General features: G+C 45.6%; 1 protein-coding gene across 2 annotated transcripts; it reads left to right on the top strand.

Moving 5' to 3' along the window:
* The first annotated feature begins 75 nt into the window (after positions 1 to 75).
* Positions 76 to 20,429, top strand: KLHL36 (kelch like family member 36). 2 transcript variants are annotated; one of them, XM_074158063.1, is made up of 5 exons: positions 76 to 181; positions 4,795 to 4,876; positions 8,732 to 9,805; positions 10,668 to 10,825; positions 17,002 to 20,429. In XM_074158063.1, exons 2-5 carry the CDS (start codon positions 4,817 to 4,819, stop codon positions 17,555 to 17,557), a joined length of 1,848 nt encoding a protein of 615 aa, XP_074014164.1. In that variant the 5' UTR covers positions 76 to 181; positions 4,795 to 4,816; the 3' UTR covers positions 17,558 to 20,429. The 2 variants fall into 2 exon arrangements, with proteins under 2 accessions (XP_074014164.1, XP_074014166.1); XM_074158065.1 differs by lacking the exons at positions 76 to 181; positions 10,668 to 10,825 and having other exon boundaries at positions 4,801 to 4,876; positions 8,732 to 9,774; positions 17,002 to 20,423.
* Positions 20,430 to 20,544: the final 115 nt, after the last annotated feature.

Below are 20,544 nucleotides of genomic sequence, written 5' to 3'. Positions count from 1 at the left end.
CCGCTGATTTTTTTCCAGCCGCCCCCCTCCCGCCCCCCCCGATGTTTTTCCAGCCCCCGACGGGCGGGAGGAGGAAGGAAGGAGAAGCGATGCGCAAGATGGAGCAGCCGCTGCCTGCGCGGCGGGGCCGGGAGCCGGGCCGGGCGCACGGGAGGTAGCCGAACCGGAGGACGGAGAGCAGGTAAGCGAGGGGAAGGCGAGGGGCCGGCTCCGGACGGGGGGCTGGAAGACGCGATGGGGGGCTGTGCCGGCCACCCCGGCCGGGACAAGGGCAGGAGCCGGGTAAAGCGCCCCGCTGCTGGTGAGGCTGCCGGCCGGGAGCATCGGCCGCACGGCCGCGGGTGGGAGCAGGGGACCGCTCTCGTCTCCATCCCTGCGGGCTCGCCCAGACCTCTGAGGGGGTCTTGTGAGCGTGACTTTGAGTGGTGACACCTCGCTGCTGGTTCAGGTGTGTGTGCGGGCGCTGGGTGCCTCTGTGTGTGTGTGTCTGTGTGTCTTTTACCCCGTTTCAGATGGAGCGATCTCCCCCTACCGGGCTGCGCTTCCAGCACCGCTAATTAAAAATATACAATCTAACCCAAGTCAATACAGTAATGAGATATGCTGGGGTTTAGGCAAAAGGATAAGGGTTGTCTGTAAGATTGCACTTCAGTACTATGTCCACAGAAATAGAGACAGGTCCTTCGCTTTGCAGAACTCAGCTTGAAATAAATGTCAGCAGACGTTGTGCCCAAGGACCTGTTTTAAATACCAGTCCTTGTGCATGTTGGTGGGTTTCTGCCCTAAGCCTGGGGGGCTGGATATTGCAAATTTAATAAAAACTACATTCCATGATAAAAAGTACCACACTTTGTTTCTTTTATAGTTTTCAGTGGGATGTTCGTTATTTATTTCACGTCAATATGTTGTAAATGTGAAGTCGGAACAGTAAGAAACCTCATGACCACACACAGGTACTCAGTGTTTTCAGACATCTCAAGGAACAAGATCACCAGAGCATGTGCTAATTGTAGGATACATCATTTACTGCCATACAACATGAAGCCCGAATCCTGCACGCAGCTTCCTCCAGAGCGAGCCCTGAGTGACGTGAGGTTCCCTGTAGCACCAGGACCCAAAAAATGAGCGTATTGCTGCAGTGCATCTCTGGGATGTAGATGAGGTCATAGGGAAAAGAAATATTTCTGAAGTCAGTACAAGTGTAGGACACGGCATCTGGGTGAATCACACTCAATATCTCTGTAGACTGCAGGCTCTAGATGATAATATAATCACACATTATTAGTTCTGAATTTCTATTGATTTTCTTTTGGAACTGTCTTTAGGAACAATTTTTCTTTTTTAAAAGCCTTTTTGCTGACCATTATCTGCTCATAAAAATAGGGTTTTTTGGTCAGCATTTATCATCCTTTGGCACTACCTTGCTGCTGTTCGTACCTGTAACAACTGCTGATTGTCCTTGTCTCTTCAAGATTGTTCCTCAGCTCCTGATGTTACAGGAGAAAAACCTCAACCTTGTTTAGGTGTCTGTGACCCAGTGGCTGAGGTGCTTGAATTACAGTCGTTAGGAACGTCATGCCTCACGCTTTTAAGTGCCAGATTCAAGCCTCACAAATGCAGGCCTTTTTCATGGGATCAAACCTCCTCTCTTTGCTTCCCTTCCTCGTCTTTGACGTATTTTCATGGATTTTTTTTCTTTTAACGCATGGAGGAATAAATATTGTGCTCAGTTTCATCAGGCTGTAATTGGAAAGGGGAAAGTACCGACTTCTCTGGCTTCGGTTGAGCTCTGATTTGCTTTTTGTGTGGGAGTTTTGAGACCTCCACCTTCTGCACATGGGTCTTTTCATGCTGTGCAGGAAGACGTCACTAGCCTGGTGGAAGCATCTCTCCATCTCACAGGAGTCCTGACAGGAAGCGCAGACAACAGAGAAAGTGAAAGGACTTAAAAGAGGACTTACGGATTTCATCCAAAAAATATCTCCAGCAAGCACGAAGTCTTGGATATCTGGACTGACCTTCAGCTGTCTGGACTGTAGTAATGAAGTTCAAGGGCCTCAGAATGGGTAGAGGGAGCAGAGCAAACAGGATGGCTCTGCAGAGCTATGGTCCCACCAGAGGCTTAGCTGTTCTCCCAAAATATATTGCTAGTGTCTTGCTCCCGTGGCTCTTTGCCATCACACCTTTTTGCTTCTTTTCTGATCTTTCTATGTGGCTGTCCCCAATCCTGCTTCTCTATCTCTGTCTTTTCTGTGCAGGAACAGAGAAAATAATGGAGAATAATACCCTCTTTCAGGAAAAGGCTGCTGTGAATTTGCAGATCAAGGTTAGCATTAGGGTTGTCACCAAAGTAGTTTTTTTAGTCTGGGAATTGTGGGTCTTTACCCTGGGTCCTCGTGGTCACAAGGGCTATATGGGAGAATAAAGCTAGCACAAAATGGTGCTCATCTTTGGACTCAATAGTCAGTTAGATTAGTAGAAACCCATCATCATCATCTCTGGTTTCTCTGGGGTGGCTGAAGAAGAGCAGCCCTGTGGAGAAGGACTTGGGGGTATTAGTGGATGAAAAACTGAATATGAGCCAACCATGTGCGTTCACAGCCCAGAAAGCCAACTGTATCCTGGGCTGCATCAAAAGCAGCGTGGCCAGCAGGGCGAGGGAGGGGATTCTGCCCCTCTGCTCTGGTGAGACCCCACCTGGAGTACTGCATCCAGCTCTGGGGCCCCCAACATAAGAAGGACATGGACCTGTTGGAGCAGGTCCAGAGGAGGCCACAAAGATGATCAGAGGGCTGGAGCACCTCTCCTGTGAGGACAGGCTGAGAGAGTTGGGGTTGTTCAGCCTGGAGAAGAGGAGGCTCTGGGGAGACCTTTTTGTGGCCTTTCAGTACTTAAAGGGGACCTACAGGAAAGATGGGGACAAACCTTTTAGCAGGGCCTGTTGTGATTGGACAAGGGGTAATGGTTTTAAACTAAAAAAGGCTAGATTTAGACTCAATACAAGGAAGAAATTTTTTACTGTGAGGGTGATAAGACACTGGCCAAGGTTGCCTGGAGTGGTGGTAGGTGCCCCATCCTTGGAAACATTCCAGGTCAGGTTGGATGGGGCTTTGAGCAACCTGATCTAGTTGAAGATGTCCCTGCTCATTGCAGGAGAGTTGGAGTAAATGTCCCTTTAAATGTCCCTTGCACCCCAAACTACTCTATGATTCTATGAAGAACAGACACAGCCGGCTGGATGCTACTGCCCCAGCGCCAGAGCAGTTACCTGCAGTGGAGGGCTGGATGGCAGCTGGGGCAGGTGAAGGTGCTACCACCCCAGGCAGCCCTGCCCCACTCCCCTGGTTTATATTGCTCATGATCCACCCTGCACACACTGTCTTCTGCCAGTGACAACTGCCCTGTCACCGTGTGGGACACGTGTCCGAGCTGGGCTGTCCTTGGTGAGAGCAGATGGAGCTTGGACACATCTTGCTGGTTCCTGCTGTCCTGACGACACCCTCTGGAGGTCTGGTTTTTTAACTTGTAGTGTTTCAGTGAAGACCATTGCACTGAAATGGGACTCGCTGGGGTCTGCGTAGAGTCTTTGCTTCTCACTTCATCCCTGAAGGAGGTGTCCTGTCAGCCCTGCTGTGCACCAAGGTGCTTTTCATTAACTTTTAAGCCTCCTGGGCCCTAATTGCTGAGAAAAAGCCCTAGAGCAGCGTGCGTTGCTGACGAGGTGCCGGTTGCAGGGGCTCGGCATTTTTGAGGTCAGATAGTTTCATGTCCAGGTAAGGAAGATGAGATGGTGACAGGGCTTATGGCTGTACCTTAATCCACACACACACACACACATTTATCACCGCTTTACACAATGACACCGAGCATCCCGCGCTCGCCAGGATCCTGAGCATCCCCCGGACACGGATGTAGGGATGGCTGCAGGGCCACGGATGCCCGCCGTGCTCTGCGCTCCCACCCAGCGCTCCTCACCCTGCCGGCACCCCCTTTCCCGGTCTGCCGGTAGGGAAAGACACCCCACAAGCCCTCCGGGGGTGTCCCCGCTGCCGGACCGGCAGCGAGATGCCCGGCCGCCATTTGCGGGGCGACCGGCGGCGCCGTGGCCCAGCCCCGCGGCGCCTCCCCCGGCCCCGCCGCCGGTCCCCGCCCCGCCGCCGTCCCTCCCCGCTCCACCCAGCCGGCATTTCCCGGCCCGGCCGCCGGCCCCGCAGGGAGGGGACACCGCGCCCGCGGGAACCCCTCGCTCCCCCCGCGGGGGACGCTGCGGCTGCAGCGGGCGGAGGAGCCGCTTGCCTGGCCCCTTCCCCCGGCCGCCGCCTCCCCGGCTCCTGGTATTTTTTACTGTTTTGCTGGGGTTTTTCCCCCCTTTTTTCCAGCCGATGTAGCCCGCGGCGGGCGGAGGATGCGCTGGAGCGGAGCCGGGTCTCGCCGGCCCCGGCGGGGGTTTGGGCTCCTAAACGGGGTCCGGCCGGCGAGGGAAGGGAAATGGTTGTAGCCCCGGCAGCTGTAGCGAGGACGAGCAGTAAGTAAATAACTTACCATCAATAATATACGCGCTGGTCTTTGATTATACCCTGGCACACACCCGACTTGTTGACACAACCAAGCACTAATAACAGGAGAAAACAACATCAGGGTGCGAATTTTTATTTTTTTAACTCAAAACGTTTTCAAGCCGCAGATTAGCGTGTGCAGGTGGTCTTAATCGTGTTGTTTATTCAGCACGATCTGGGTTGTAGCACTCTGAAAGGGTTGGGGTGCTGCTAACATCCGTCTTTGCTTTTGTTCTAGAGGTACTGTGGATCAGCCTGTCATGGAGGGAACCAGGCAAAGCAGGATTTGTCGTCCACACAAGATAAGTGAATCCTCAAAGGTTTGTGCATTTTGTGTTACCTACCAAAAATAAGTCACAGACAAAACAAGAAGGGGGGGGGGGCTGAAGGCTCTCCTTTGGATGGACTGGTTTGGAAGAATGTGAATACTCGGAGCTATTAAAAAGAAAGATGAAAACGGTGGTCTACCTGCTCAAATATTTTTTGATAGAAGAAGTTGCTACCTAGTGATTAAAAAAAAAAAGCAGCAGCAGCAACAAATGGGCATCTGTTCATCATGACTCATAACTTAAAAAAGAAACCCACATCATCGCAGCACAGTATTTTCTCTACACCAAAAATTCAGGCATTAAATACGAGGTGTTTATTTTGGGAATTTTTCCTACTAATCCATCTCATAATATCCAAGTTAAGTTACAGAAGCAAAACTGGGATTGCTCTTTAGATTTAGTCTTTGTTTTGTGGAAGACGGGCGTCTTGATCCTGCAAACAGTGGCTATTCCACGGAACTCAAGATGTTTTCTTAGGTTTGTGCAGTTAATTTTCTTTGTATAGAATCTCTGCACAAATACATTGATTTTTATTTGGGAATCCACAGAAGTCCATCTTTATGCAGGTCATCAGGATGACAACCTAAGATTTGTAAGATGTTAATATCAGCTCTAATTATTATGGTCATTTTGTTTCACAGCAGTGAAAAACTGCTTTTCTGCTCTAGCGCGAGCAGTAGGTTACAGACGCTGCAGGGCAAGTACCTTGTCCTACCAACAGCAGCAAGAAGAGAAAAACTTCTCGGTGCCTGTATCTTATCAAAGGTGGATGAGACAGATCTCATTCTCTTTTGCATCACTGACGAGTGGTGCTGCTGCATTAACAATCTGAATGAAATTAGATCTTTGAATCCGAGAGAAGGTAAAATACTGCTGTGATATAATTGAGAAAAGATAAATAGGACTAATTTTAAAATGCATCCCTACAAATATATTCTTTCCCCAAGTGCTGATCCTGTCTTACCATTTAAATGGTTCACTCTGAATGTAATAATAATTCATCACGTTAAAAATTAATTAACTTGACAGCATTGTTTTGTTTTCGTGCTTAGACAGCAGCTGTTATCTGTTAAACTTAGTAGATAATGCTAAAGCTGTTCTACAGAATATAAATAGCTTGAGAAAAATGTTCGTGTTCAGTATAAAATTAGTCTTGGTTTTGAAATGTGCAGCTATCGGCTTCTGCTGTTCGCTGCCTGAACGAATGAACTTGCTAAGTGGCTGAAATATGTTAATGTATTCTGAGTCCATCCAATGCCATCCGTAACGATGTTATGCTCCATTTCTGAAGCAGCAGCAGTTCTACATGGCAACAAGGATTTTAGGAGTACAAGTTGTCAGGCGTATTTGCGGTCAGGATTATGCTGCTGACTCGACAGCCAGCTGAGTAAATAGGGATCTCTGGCAAATCTTACATTCCGGTGTGATCTTGCATGCACGATGGTGCTATTGGAGAATATTAGAGAGAAGTGATCAGCCAATTTACAGAGACGAGACGGAATAGGGTTTTGGTTTAATCCAATAACTATCCCCCGTGATTCAGAAGAGGGTGCTGTAAGGTGTTAGTTACTGTCTGCTCATCCACTGTCCTTTATCATAGTTGCCACAAAGATATGGTTTGGCCTTTGCCATATTTATTCTTCTTCCCACCTCCTCCATGCCCTGGTCTCTGCATGGGATCCTCTATGATATCAGCATTTCTCAACCACGGAAAAACTAAGATTAAAAACTTCACAGTCCTTAGACCCCATGGTTTTTTTCTGTTACAGATCTCTGGCAGTTTTATTGTTCAGTGGAAGTTACTTTGTGCCATAGATCCCATTTTCAGTTCAGAGGTATGAGGCGGCAATGAGTATAAGGCAAATTAAAGAGTTTTGGCCCAGAAAACTTATAATTATTGTAGCCTCTTCACTTAGATTGGTTTAACTGTACACTTGTATGTACAAAGTTACTCCAACAGAAGGCTTTTTGGCAGCTTAGTCTCCATTGTTTAGAAAAGAGCATAAGCAAAACTACAGAGAAACCACAGGGCTATCACGCTAAGAGCAGCCCATTTGGTTATTAATTTGGGTCTCGTCTCTGGCGGACTGCCTGCCGCTGTACCACCGGCTGCTGAAAGGCAGACGTGGGAGGTCAGGCTCCCGAGGTTGGTATTAGCTCAGGATGATTGGCTGCCATCACGTCTGGACAGTGGTGAGCTGCCTGCCTTATCTCATCATATAAAAGTACAATTACCAAATTACGGACACATAGCGCGTATCTAGAGCGAGGGCTGCAGGCAAGGGAAAAGCCTTGGCTCTAGGACTTGAACCTTTCCCATCGAGGTGGGTAGAGAGGTTGTCTCACCGTGTTTTAACCAACCCGTTAATGGCTTAACCAGACAGCAATAATCATGTGCTTTCTGTTTGGGAAACCAGGAAAGCCATGGATAGTTAGAATACCTAGGAGAAGCAACAGTTTGGTGAAGGAAAAGTTGAACACCTGAGAGGCTTGAAGGAACTTCAGGTCATCTGTATGACTGTTTTCAATGTAGGTATGGACCGAGACACCTTTTCAGGGTGTCACTTGTGGGAATGCAATCTGAGGGTGTAGAACCGGGCAAGACCCAGGGTTCTACAGCCAGAACTGTTCAGAGCTGATTTAGATACGACAAAAAGATGTGTTTCCTTTCCACCTCCGTTCGTTTCTCTTACATGTTCTTACAGGCTCTGCAGCTCTGCCTGTTTTGGATTTGGTAATTAAAGTTACGTATTTGCATTTAACTTAACCTGGCTTATTACAAGAGATCACAAGGTACTGACTGTACCATTAAGCGCGCCATTCCTCTGGAAGCACGGTCCTAAAAGCTGCATCGCTGATGTACTGGGGTGACCAGCCCCTTCAATACGTGTTCTGCAGGACGTTCAAGGGGTAACAACACGTTTCCATTTTGGTTCTTCTTAAGACTGGTTACGCGAGTCTGTGAGAAAGGGCCGAATACTCTTTGCCTCAAAAGCTCTGTGGCACGTACGGAGCTGGTGGGAAGAATGTCTGGACCAGAGGGATCCCAGAAGGGCACTTAATGGACATGTTCTGAGGGCATTTTCCTCTTTCTTTAAAAGGGAAATACTTAGTCGTATTCATTAAAACAAAAGCTACCTCGGCTTCTGGAAGCAAGTAGAAGTCTTATGGGAATAAGTTATCCACATGTGTGGCTTTGCACATAAATAAACAGCTATTATTTTTGAATGCAGTGTGTGTGCCTGGAATAATATGGAGAGAAAGAGAGGGATTTTACCCTAACGAGCTTAGAAATGCAGAGTTCTGAAAAGATTTAAGGGGGGGGGGGAGCGGGCGGGCAGCTGTCAAGTAGGCACTAACCCAGACAATACATGGGCTGAATGAAAATCTGTCATCCTGCTGCATGTGTGTCTCCTGCTCTAAATATTTAGTGAGTAGCTTAGTTGAGAAGAACTCCGTAAGGAGTCATTCGGGGGACAAGTAAGAAAGGAAGTGTCAGCATCGTGTCTCGAAGACAATGGGTGGAAGAGTTTCAGAAAATTGTGCCTGTGTAAATCATCAGGGAGGAGGTTTGGATGCAGCGTTGTGGAGGAGGTAGAAGTAAATTATAACAAAAAAGGGGAGTAGGAAGCCCTAAAACTCTGTATAGTCCTTTCAAAGTGAAGGTGAGGAGCTTGGCCTCGTGCTGTGTTGCTTGTCAACTCTTTCAAGTCAGAATTTATTATAAATTTGCAACACAAGTAAGCTTTCTCGTGTATGACTGCATCTAATGGGAAGACACTTTGTGCACACTGAAATTGATCTCAGTGAAGATAACATCTGCCTGACACGGTTTGTTTGTTCCAGGTGTACAGGTGGGATGACCACTCCAGTCTAGTTCTTCAGAGCCTGAATGAGCAGCGGCACCGAGGCCTCTTCTGTGACATTGTCCTTGTGGTGGATGAGCAGAGAGTCCCTGCCCATCGGAACCTCCTCGCTGTTTGCAGTGACTACTTCAACTCTATGTTCACCATTGGCATGCGAGAAGCCCACCAAAAAGAGGTTGAACTTTTTGGAGCCTCTTATATTGGTCTTAAGGCTGTGGTGGATTTCCTTTATGGCAGTGAGCTGTCTTTGGATGGAGGGAATATCGACTACGTGCTCGAAACAGCTCACCTGCTGCAGATCTGGAAGGTGGTCGACTTCTGTTGCGAGTATCTGGAGAATGAGGTCAGCGAGGAGAACTATTTGTACCTGCAGGAGCTAGCCTCGATTTACAACCTGAAGCGCCTTGACTCCTACATTGACTCTTTCATCTTGCAGAACTTCGGCACGCTGTCTTTCACCCCGGACTTCCTGCAGAACATCTCCTTGCAGAAGTTGTGCCAATACCTGGACAGCAGCAACGTGCAGCAGGAGTGTGAGCACGACTTGCTGCAGGCTGCCTTGCAGTGGCTTACCCAGTACCCGGAAAGGGAGAACGAGGCTTACCAGGTTCTGGATAACATTCATTTTCCCTTGATACCTAAAAGCGATCTCCTCCATCGAGTCAAGCCTGCTGTCTGCTCCCTCCTTCCCAAAGAAGCAAACTGCGAGGGGTTCATAGAGGAAGCGGTGAACTATCATAATAACGTCACAGCTCAGCCAGTGCTGCAGAACAAGCGGACGGCCCTGCGGACCTGCGAGGAAAGGCTCCTCTTTGTGGGTGGGGAGGTCTCCGAACGGTGCCTGGAACTCAGCGATGATACCTGCTTCTTGGACGTCAGAAAGGGGCAGTGGGTAGCAGAAACCCCTCTCCCGGCCAGACGGAGTCACCACTGTGTCGCAGTCTTGGGAGGCTTCATCTTCATTGCTGGAGGCAGCTTTTCAAGGGACAATGGAGGGGATGCAGCTTCAAATCTCCTATATAGGTATGATCCCCGCTGTAACCAGTGGATAAAGGTGAGACTTAAGCTGTATTATTTCTCTGTTTAAAGTCCTTAATGTTTAGAGTGTTTTCTTCTTTTTGGTGGAAGGACAGGGCTTGTTAAGAGTAGCCAACGTAGCAACACTTGCAAATGGCAAATCGAGTTATTTAAACTGAAAAAGCAGCCACTTGAATCCTTTGTGGGAATGCTTAAGTTACACACGTGGCAAAAGACTTTAGGGCAGATTTTCAGCTTCACTTGGGAATTGGGCATCTCCTCTGTGAAATTCCTGGTCAGCATCCACCTGCAAGTCTTCAGACTACTTTTGGGAATTATGCTAGAATGGACTTACAGATGTGATTGCTTAGTTTGTCTTTCTCAAGCAGAAGAACATATAAATAAATTTAAAAAATGGTTCTGATGTAAGAAGAAAATGTCTCTGACACTTGCCAAATGTCTCTGTGCTAAATGTCTGTTAGAACAAGCTCTTCACTTCCCGTCCTGCTGTAAAACCCTCTGGCCAGGGTATTATTTTATAATATTACTCTGTTCCCATGTTTTGAACCAATTGTACTGTGTGGCTCAGTTGGGTTTCTGGGTGATTCCAGTTTGTGTTTCTTGCAGAGTTTTGGAAGGAGGCCTATGTAACACAAACCTTTATAGAGTGACCTGTCTCTTACGTGCTTTCTGCTGCCCCCTTTTTTTGAAAAGGAGTGCTACATAACATGCTACTGCAGAATAACCAAAGTATTTTATGAATATAATGGATAAAAACCAGTAGCTCTCCTTCTCAAATGAATGGGAAGAAGCAAATTCTGTCCTCAGACATGAATATACGTTAAGTCAGTTCGCTTACCAGATGTTTGAAGATGTCAGCATGCTATTTTTTTTGGCAGGTTGCCTCCATGAGACAGCGCCGTGTAGATTTCTACCTGGGAGCTATTACCGACATGCTGGTAGCTGTTGGTGGCAGGAATGAAAATGGGGCCCTTTCTTCAGTTGAGACCTACAGTCCTCAGAAGGATTCATGGTCCTATATCGCAGGCTTGCCAAGGTAACAGAGGTGTTTGGAAAGCTACCCCATGTTTGAGGAACAGTAGCAGAGGGAGCTTGTGTGACTTTCGCTGATGAATGGGTGTCCCTAGAAGGGAGGCAAGGGAATATATAACCAATGTGGGGTCATCAAGGAACAAACCGGATCAGCATTTGATATTTGAGCAACCATCTCTCCCAGGCAGCGTGCCTCATGTCAGCTTGATTGGTTTTAATTTTTGTCCTGAGGTACATCTGAAGGATGGGAGGAAGAGCCCTTGTAATTTCGCTCTACTATTCTTAAAATGTTTGTCCTGATGTCACTTGGAATCAAGTCTTTTCGGAGAAACTGTTTAGATCTTGATCAAAGGCTTTTGTAATTTATTTGGTGTTACTTTGTCACCTTGTTTTGATTGTTTTCCTTGCAAGGTGTCTCTCTCTGTTGGTTGGCTGTTGCAGATAAACTGCAATTGCCTGTATTGTAAATACAGATAACCCAGGCAAATGTGACCTCTCCTTCTCTCAGCCTGAGTTAAAACTAGGCTGTTTTACTTTTAGAAAAGCTTTAAAACTGCAGCTCTTCTTGTAACAGCATGACAGGACGTTGCTCCTATCTTGAATCAGTGTTTCTTTGTAAGAATGGTATGATTTATTTGCAAAGAGCTATTCAGATTTAGTAATATTTCACATTCATGGAAATTACAGGAGTATTGACTCTACGAGTGGTATTTTCATGGTGTCTTCAGCAGCAGCCCTTGCTGTCTTAGCAGCATCACGAACAAGATACTTGCAATTTGATTTGAGAGTTTGGGGTTTTTCTTCTCTTACTCCCTCGGCTGCAGAGCTGCAGAGCCATAGACAGCCAGTGAAGGCACAGAAGCCTGTTGCCCAATTCTATTTTGGGCAGGTGCTGCAATGCCAGTCTGATCCAGGCTAACAGCTGGGCTCGAGTGCTCTTCAGGAGCAGGATGCTTTTTTCTGCTTTATTTCTGCTCACACAGATCTAGCGGTTGAGGCTAAACACCACAATCTTTCCTGGGAAGCTGTGCTTCAGTGTCTTCAGTTCATAAGACCTTCTGTTAATTGGGATGATCTGTAGCAGCCCAGTAACATCTCATAGAAAATGTAGCACAGCTTTTTTTTTTTAAAAAAAAAAAAAAAATTTTCAAAGAGCTGTAGATGTGACTTGACTGCCTGGTATGTTATTACAAAACCACTCACCATGGAACAGGTATGGATTTTTTTTCCCAGCGTATAAATGATTCTGGGGAAGCTTGCAGACTGTAAGCTGTCTGAAAAGGGGTGGTTTTACTGCATGTTCCTACTGCTGCTTGTGTGTTGGCTTTGGGAGTTTTGCAGCTGCAGCGCTTAAAAGTGAACTTTGACTTGGGGGTGTTCATTTTTTATTTGATTGCGTAGCTGATCCGCTTGGACAAGGCAAAAGTCCCCTTTATGGGACAGACCCCCCCTCACATTGACTCGGTTGGTTGCTAAGCTGCAGGATGGGGCTGTAGCACAATGACTATTGAAGTTATTGCTGCATCCCAAAGAAATAGTTGTGCGCCCTCTCCTCTGCCTGCTCTGTCCTCATCCCGTGCTCACTGTCCCTTGTGCCAGCTCAGGTGTTTGTGCAGCTGCATTGTGAACTTGGGAGTTTCCCACTTTTCTGTAGCTGATCTCTTGCATGTTAATATGTCTAAAGACATATTATAACTAAAGTTAGATCTTAATGGACACTTAGTACCTTCAGATTTTCTGTCTTTTCAGCCCTCTTTCTCCTGTTGGAGAACACTTGCGTTGGGCAGTATATTGTTAGAAACAGACGGTTTTCTGCACAGAAGGAATAAAGCAAAAAGAACTTTATGCAGGTTTCAAAAGGCAAAAATCGGCTCAGAGGTGACCAACAGAAAGAGACCTGAATGCAGGGATAAGTGAAGGCTGGTGGAGCTCAGAGAGGTGTGGCTCTGGCAGTTGCGGGTGGCTGCTGGAAGGGATCTGGGCAGTCCTTCCCTGATGTCCTTCAGATAGATTTGCTGACAGCAGAGGAAGGATGAGAGAGAATTTTGTGATCTATTCAGGACTCGAAGAAAGCCTGCTAGCTACAGCACCTTCTGTGTACTACTGTCTTCCCTTCAAAATACTCTTGATCTGATCTGTTTTCCTCCCCACCACGTGCTTATGTTCCTCAAACTGATTTTAGTTACTGCTTTTACCCAAATAACATCTTACCCAGCCCTATTCTAGCAGTAAGTCTTTTCTCCTCATGCAGAGGAAATCAGAAATCCCGATCCTCTGCTTCCTGATCTTCTGATCAGGCAACATGTCCCAACATAGCTGCCTTGTTTCCTGCATTTTTCTGGCTTCTTCCCTCTGAAGAGAACATGTGCAGGGTTTTTTGTCCTCTTGGTGCATGGCCACCAGAAGCAGGCTCCCTGCCCACGGCTCTGGGGGTGTTTCTGACTTCTCTGAGCCAGCCACTGCCTGGAAGACTATTCTCTGGAGTGATAGGCACATGTTGAGGTCATTCTGGAGTGTAGGCTTGCGTAGTTCAATTTGAGCTGTGTGAGGTTGGACTCTCAGAGGTTATATGTTAAAGCTTCTGCTCTGAACATGCAGAAAATGGTTTTGTTTTGGTTTTCTTCCCAAGGGTTATAGCTTGCTGTGTGTGGAGATTTTCAGGGGAAAGGCAATGGTTGCGTCCTTGAATACACATCTGTCCGCTGCCAGATCCTGTGTCCGTGTTGCTGTACACAGGCACAGTCACGCTCCTCTAAGGAAAAGCTTTGCAAGCTCTTTCTCTCTCTTCCCCCCACCCCCTTCCCACCCCAACACGGTCAAAACAACACATCATTTTCCCTCCCCACTTTCTTGGAAAGAGCTGAGCTGTTTTGACTGAAATAATGCTGTCTTACTGAAGAAGAAAACACAGCCTCTTGAGGCAGATGCTTAATGTGGAAAACTTCAGCCAAGCTATCTAAAGGGTGGACCTGGTCCAAGTTTGCTACAAGTGAATTTTGTCTTGACTCTCATTCGAGTCCTTGTTTTGTGGGATACCTTTCCCATTCTTCAGAGAGGTCCTATATTTTCTTCACAATTTTCCCAGGCTCTTTGGGAGCAGTTGCTGCCATAGTTTCTAGCCCGGAAGGGAACAGCGGTGGCTGACAAGCTTGGCAGAGCAGAAGTTGGTGCAATGTTGAATAGGCCATGAAAAAGTCTGCTGCAGACATCAGGGAAATTAATTGAGCGGCCCTAGGTTAAAGTTTGGCAGAACAACTGAAAGCCATTGTATGAGGAAATGTGTTGGAACAGGTTAACGAATGATGGTATCTGCTCTACCGGTTGTGTCATGAATAATCTTACAGGGTTGCAACAGGTGGACACCGAGATTCAGAGCAAACACAGCTTGCCTGGACTTTGGTTGGAGCAGGGGATTCCCAAAGCTTTATTGGGTTAGGCCAAGTGTGTTTCAGTTTAAGAAAACAAATGGTAGATTTTCTAGTGTTTAATGAATGGTGTTACTGCATCAGAAACTGTAATTTTTGCAGCATTGTATCTAGGTAAGTTATTCAGAATCGACAGCTGGCTCTAGCAGATGTTCTGAATCGGAACTTCTTTCTCCTTAATGCCTCTGTCTTTTTCTGGCCACTCGTATAGATAATGCTGCCAAATCTCTTGACGCTTTCTGTTGGAGGCTGTCTGGTCCCACTGGTGGAAGCTCCCTGTTCTGTTGCACATTTAGAAATGGTTTCAACCACAGGGCTTGCAGAAAGGATTCTCATTGATTGTTTTCAACTTGTGCATTATATTTCATGCGGTTTTCTATCAATGTGAAGCAGCGTATGTGCAATTTTGGGTGAGTTTTTCAGAAGTCAGGCAAAGTAAAACATCTCTAGCGTATTTCAACGGGCAATCTCCCTGTATCGGAAAATAGCAAATTGATGGTCGATTTGATGCTTCAGATACGATTGCTCTTGCAGCTATTGCTGTTCACTAGACATGCCCATTGACTCAGGCAAAAAGAAAAGCATCCGTGTTTTTTTTGTAGCTGTCTAGGCGAGATAGATTGCATGTGCTTGAGACAAAAAGTCTGTTGCTTGCTTACCTGTAGAGAATTCCACTTTTCAGTTAGTGTAGGAAAACATTTAAACACGGCTTCCACGGTAGAGTGCACTGCACCTCCTCCACGTAGATCGCTGGTTAGATGTGGGTTTAAAATCAAGTGCGGTTTGAGAAAGGAAATGAATTCAAGTTGTCCGTCCTACTTCCCGGGTAAGTAGTCTGCTTCTCTACATACACAGGAATGGGTCTTAAAAAATAAAGTCTCTAGCAACCAGACTGGGTGCCACTGGAGACATATACTCCCAGTTCTTGCCTGTAAGAGACCACAAACAAGGTAGAGCAGCATCCGTGTACACTACACCTGCCAGAGCATTGCTGGCGGGCGCGAAAGCTGGAGCGCGTGTGCTCAGGGTATTTCATGTCAAACAGAAGCACTGAGCATGAGTTATGTTCTTCCCTGGTTAGGGAGATGGTGAGATGTGGAATTTTTGAGTTGCCTTTTTGGATAAAATGTCATAACTATGCCTTAGTTGCCTGTCTTTTTGCTTGCTTTCTTTTTCCTGGGTGGCTAAGGAGCAGTACAGTACTGAAGTCATCTCTTCAAGGTCTCTAGGGATGGTGCTCCAGCCCTTATAGTTGCAAGGTCTGTTTTGGCCACTCGGCATTCTTAGGCCAAGCGTGTCAAGGATTTCTCATTTCTTGGAGCAGGAGCTTGTTAAAATATCTGATTCAGACACTGGTCAGGGATGAGAAGCTTCAGTAGGCATCTAGAATAATAAACAACTTTTAGCTTTTCTCAGAAGTATTGTGCTTTCAGGGTAAATGTGGGTTTTCTTCTCTATTCCACCTTTTCCCTTGGCACAAAACCGCTTGGCACTTAGGTGTGTGGAAGAAGTTATGATATCATTTGTGTAGCTGAGACAAACTATTACCATGTGAAATAAAAACAGCTCAAGGTTCTATCCACACTGAGTTTTTAGCATGTTCAGGCATGGTTCAAAAGCATTCCAGGCTAAAGCAATGTTAACGTGGGTTTGTCTGCCATGGAGGTTGAGTTGTCTTGAGCCCTTCTTGACTACAAAGGATGGTAGCAGGGGCTTGTCAGTGCAGCATGATGAGTTTATTATAATGCTCTGCAGCCCGATGGCTATTAAATTGTTCAGGCTCTTCGTAGCAGTATGTGAGCCAGTTTGCTGTGGCTGGTGTTGCAGCTACAGCTTTTGACACCTCCCATGCCCAAGAAAAGGAGAAGAAAGCATGTGCAGGAAGAGCATGTTCAAAGAAGCCAAGGCTGTCCCTCATCTTAGCATCCCACTTCTAAGAGCCCAGAAGGGTTTGGTCAGGAATATCCTAGTGTGAAGTTAAGAACAGCCTCAAGAATTAGGTTTGTAGTGGCTTTTCTATAGCTGATCAAAGGGGTTTTGTCTCTGCGCTGTGGAAGGAGCATGCATGGTGTTGGTTTCTACCATCTCATTTCGCCTTATTTCAAACCTGGACTCTGATCTATGATTGACTGAGGTCTGTTGCCTTGTCTTGGGGTGACCAAAGAAGTTATCACCTGTATAGCAGAAGTGGTAGAACAGGGGGATAGCTCATGAAAAGGACACTAAATCTATCATGACTGCAGATAAACTGGGCTGTGAACACTGGTGGGTAAGAAACGTGATTCATGATCCTGAAGCTGTGGAAGGGGAAGGCAGCAGCAGTTTTCTTCTTGGTTTTTCTTCGTTAACCGCTACTGGTGAGTCTGAGAGTTATCATGATTATTTCCTCTTTCTGTCATAGAAACCCTTGCTGAGATGTGGATTTTTTTCTCTCTGGCCCCCTCAGACTGATCCAACCCAGGCACTGGAGCAGGAAAATGGGTGTGAAGGACGTGACAACTAGAGCAGGATGGGTTACTTCTCTCGTATGACACAATGTAGAGGATGCCTTAAAAAGGGATTGTCGTACCTTAGTGCTCTGCAGCGCAGGGTGAAGCAGAAAGAATGAGAATAGTTACTGGGTAACTAACAGGATTAGGGATTCTTCTGCCTTTAGTTACTGTTTATCTTTTAGCAGCAGTCCTTGTTGAATGCTTGTGTTTCTTGATAAAATCCTTAAGTATTGAGTCGGATCACTTCTGTTTGCCTGTCCTAGGTTTACCTACGGCCATGCTGGAACAGTCTACAAGGAATTTGTGTACATTTCAGGAGGCCACGACTACCAAATTGGCCCCTACAGAAAAAACCTGCTGTGTTACGATTACCGCACGGATGTTTGGGAGGAGAAGAGGCCAATGATCACTGCCCGAGGGTGGCACAGCATGTGCACCTTACAGGACAGTATCTACTCCATTGGTGGCAGCGATGACAACATCGAAACCATGGCTCGCTTTGACATTCTGAGCGTGGAGTCATACAGCCCTCAATGTAACCAGTGGACCAGAGTTGCTCCTCTGCTGCAAGCAAACAGTGAGTCCGGGGTGGCAGTTTGGGAAGGCAAGATTTATATCCTCGGAGGCTACAGCTGGGAAGAAACGGTCTTCTCCAAAACAGTCCAGGTTTATGACAAGGAGAAAAATAAGTGGTACAAAGGAACTGACTTACCCAAAGCAATTGCTGGCGTGTCTGCATGTGTCTGTGCATTGAAACCCAAAACAGAGGACAAAAAGAAAAAGACAAAAACAAAAAAACATCAAGATCGAGGCAGATGACTACTTCTGGATAACGACCCTTTGATGGTAGACTCCAAAAGAACTTTGTATTTAATCATTTCTATCTAACCTTGATTCTTCTTTTTCTTTTTAAATGGGGGGGAGGGAAAGGCATCTTCTGAAGCCTCAGAAAATGTACAGGTGAATGTGGTTTTTGGATTAAGCTCATGTTTAAGGTAAAAACAACAAAAGAAACCAAAAAACCCCCACCCTCCTACTATATAAGGGGTGATATGGCAAGAGAGGTTATGCTGCTCTCCTGAATGTTAAGGCTTAGTCTTTTACTTCTGTGGTTCATGGCATTTCCACATACATCGTGTTATATCAACATTTTAAAATATGATTGAATCTGTGGCTGAGAGGATAATGTCAAAGGTGAGGAGGCAGAGTAGTAAGTGTCTGGTTTGAAGTTACAGAGCAGTTTGAAGGAGTTCAGAAGCAACTGCTAAGAAAAAATTAAACAGATATCAATGTTGTTTTAAATCTTCAATCTTTGTAATGTTAAATTTCATTTGCAACACATTCCTGAGTTGTTTGTGTCAGATTTCTGGAAGACATGAGTGTTCAAAGAGAATAGTGCTTTTGGTGAATGCAGGTCGGGTCAGATCAGTTTGAAGAGCAAATAACTCCACCATACTCTTAAGATTACGAAGACGTTACTGCGTGGCTAAAGAATAGATGGGATTGACTTGGGCTTGGATTAATAGCATTGTTAACTTTGAAATCTGGGAAAGGTGCGATGACTTTTGCACCCCTTGTTGTGGCACTTTTCATACCTAAACACAATAGCGCCTTTTACTTAGGCTTTAAAACATGCCCCAGAATGAGGAAAAAAAAAAAAATCTATCGAAGAACTTGAAAGACGGAGGATTTGGGTGGAAACTGTACAGTTTCCCTTGGGCTCCAAGGCAGATGGAACTGTTAGAGCTCACTGTGAGTTTGGGGTTTGCTGAACAGGTAACAGTGGGGAGAAATGGCAGGAGGATCCTTCAGGTGAACTTGAAGCAAGAAGCTGTCCCTCCCCAGCTCTACCAGGCTGGAGAAGTTCAGATCCACTTCATTTAACTCAGGCCTCACAGTGCTCACGGAGTAGCCAGTGTGAGCAGGGGTCCATACTGGACTTGCTTGCTGTCAAAAAGCTTATTAACCCAGGATGATTAATTGAGGTTTGGTAATCCTGAAGAACAGCAACTTATTTTTTACCTGAGCTCACGTTTTCCTCTTTATTTTTTGAGTTCAAGTGTTGGTTCCTGAGAGTAGCCTTTTCTGATGGCTTTGGCAGGGACTCGAAGCCACGGCTCATCAGGCACACAGCCGAACTCCTTCCCCAGCCAGGCAGGTTTGAAAGGAAGAACCCCAAAATATACTCGGGGCTGTGTTTGGGATCCAGACAGTGGGACTGAACGGAAAATCGTCTGTTAGATCCTCTGTGTCACACAATCCTCTGCATACCAAGTGAAGAGATTTCCGACCCAAGTGTTAGTCCACCCTCTACAAACACAGCTGATTCTGCTGCAGATATTAAAATTCCCCGACTGTCTGGCCAGCTCTCAGGCATTCACCCCGGGGCATTGTACAGACGTGCCTCTGATTTGCAAGAAGTCGATCACCAGCAATCTGATACAAGCACTCCAGTTACTGTAATAATGCCAGGCCACAGATTAATATTCCTCCTTCCCAAAAGAAGAAATTTTTAGAAAGTTTTTAAAAAAACAACTTTTATACTTTTTTATAACACATTTTGCTAACTCAGTCTCTTGTTTGCCATCTGTGATATTATTTCCTATAGAAGCTACTGCTCTGTAATTGTGACCCCGTTGTTGCCGTCAGGAGCTCATCGTTTGATGGGTCTTGTAGTCTTTGTGTAGCTGGTGAGGATGCGGTGCAGCTGTTGGAGAACAGCATTTACATTCTCGGCGTTGTCAGGCGGTCGGCTCTCACCGTGACTATTGTGAGGCCTCTGCCCGATAGTCCGGCTCGCCAGACATGCTAATAAACACGCTTTATTTTCAGCCAGTGGTGATCTGCTGAGTGGGTTTCAAGGGCTTTGGTTTAAAGTTCTGCTGGGGAACTGTCGATTGTTGCTGTTATTTCTTCCTCGATCCTTCTTTCACATCTCCCTTGTGCACCATAGCCATGTATTTCAGATTTGCCTTTTTTTTCCCGTCTGGTGTACATACAGGTGATATCTTGCTACCTTCCTTTTTTTTTGCTTTTTCATTTTTTTTCCCAACTATTTACCTCAATAATTGGTAAACACTAAGAAAACATTTTTGCACTTAATTTCATTTGGAGCTCTTGTAAACTAAAGAACTCTTAGATACATTGCAAGAACATATTTGTATTGAAAGAGGTACCTCTGAATAAATTCCTGAAGTGCAAGGAAGTTACAGGTTTCTTCTTCACTGTTAAGAATGGATTTAAGAAAACAAGTTGAAATTAATTTTTGAAACTCCTTGAGGTTTTTTTGGTGTTTAAAAAAAAAAAAAAAAGCCTCAGGAGTTAGTCTTTCATTTGCATTAATGGATTTATTTTAAAGCATTTGTACACTGCATGAGGTAATGGTTATTCTTTTTTATCCTAAAAATAAATTAAAATTAAAAAAAAAAGCCAAAACCAAACCAACCATTTTGGTTATAACAAACTCATTAATGACTTGTTTGGGTTTTTTTAATATCTGAAATCCTTGCTATGTTGACTGACAACTACTTAACTTTTTGGGACATTTTCACGTGTAAGTATAGAACAAAAATTTCAAAGACTTGCTTTGTTCCTGTTGATGGGTTGCTTGTTACTATAGCCCCCCTTTTAACGTGTTTATGTATTACATTAATGTCTGGAAACAATAAATCCAGTTTAGAATATTGTATTCATCACTGTGTGACTTCGGTATTGATTTAGTTGAGGTTTTCCTTTTTTGATAAATGGGAAAGAAGTAATTTTGTAATTATTTTTAGGTGTCAGTGATAATGGTGGAAACATTTTAA

Source organism: Numenius arquata, chromosome 13 (genome assembly GCF_964106895.1).
Source record: "Numenius arquata chromosome 13, bNumArq3.hap1.1, whole genome shotgun sequence".
In the NCBI taxonomy this organism is placed as follows: domain Eukaryota; kingdom Metazoa; phylum Chordata; class Aves; order Charadriiformes; family Scolopacidae; genus Numenius; species Numenius arquata.
The sequence above is the reverse complement of the archived record's forward strand: the minus strand, read 5'-3'. Positions and strand labels throughout refer to the sequence as shown.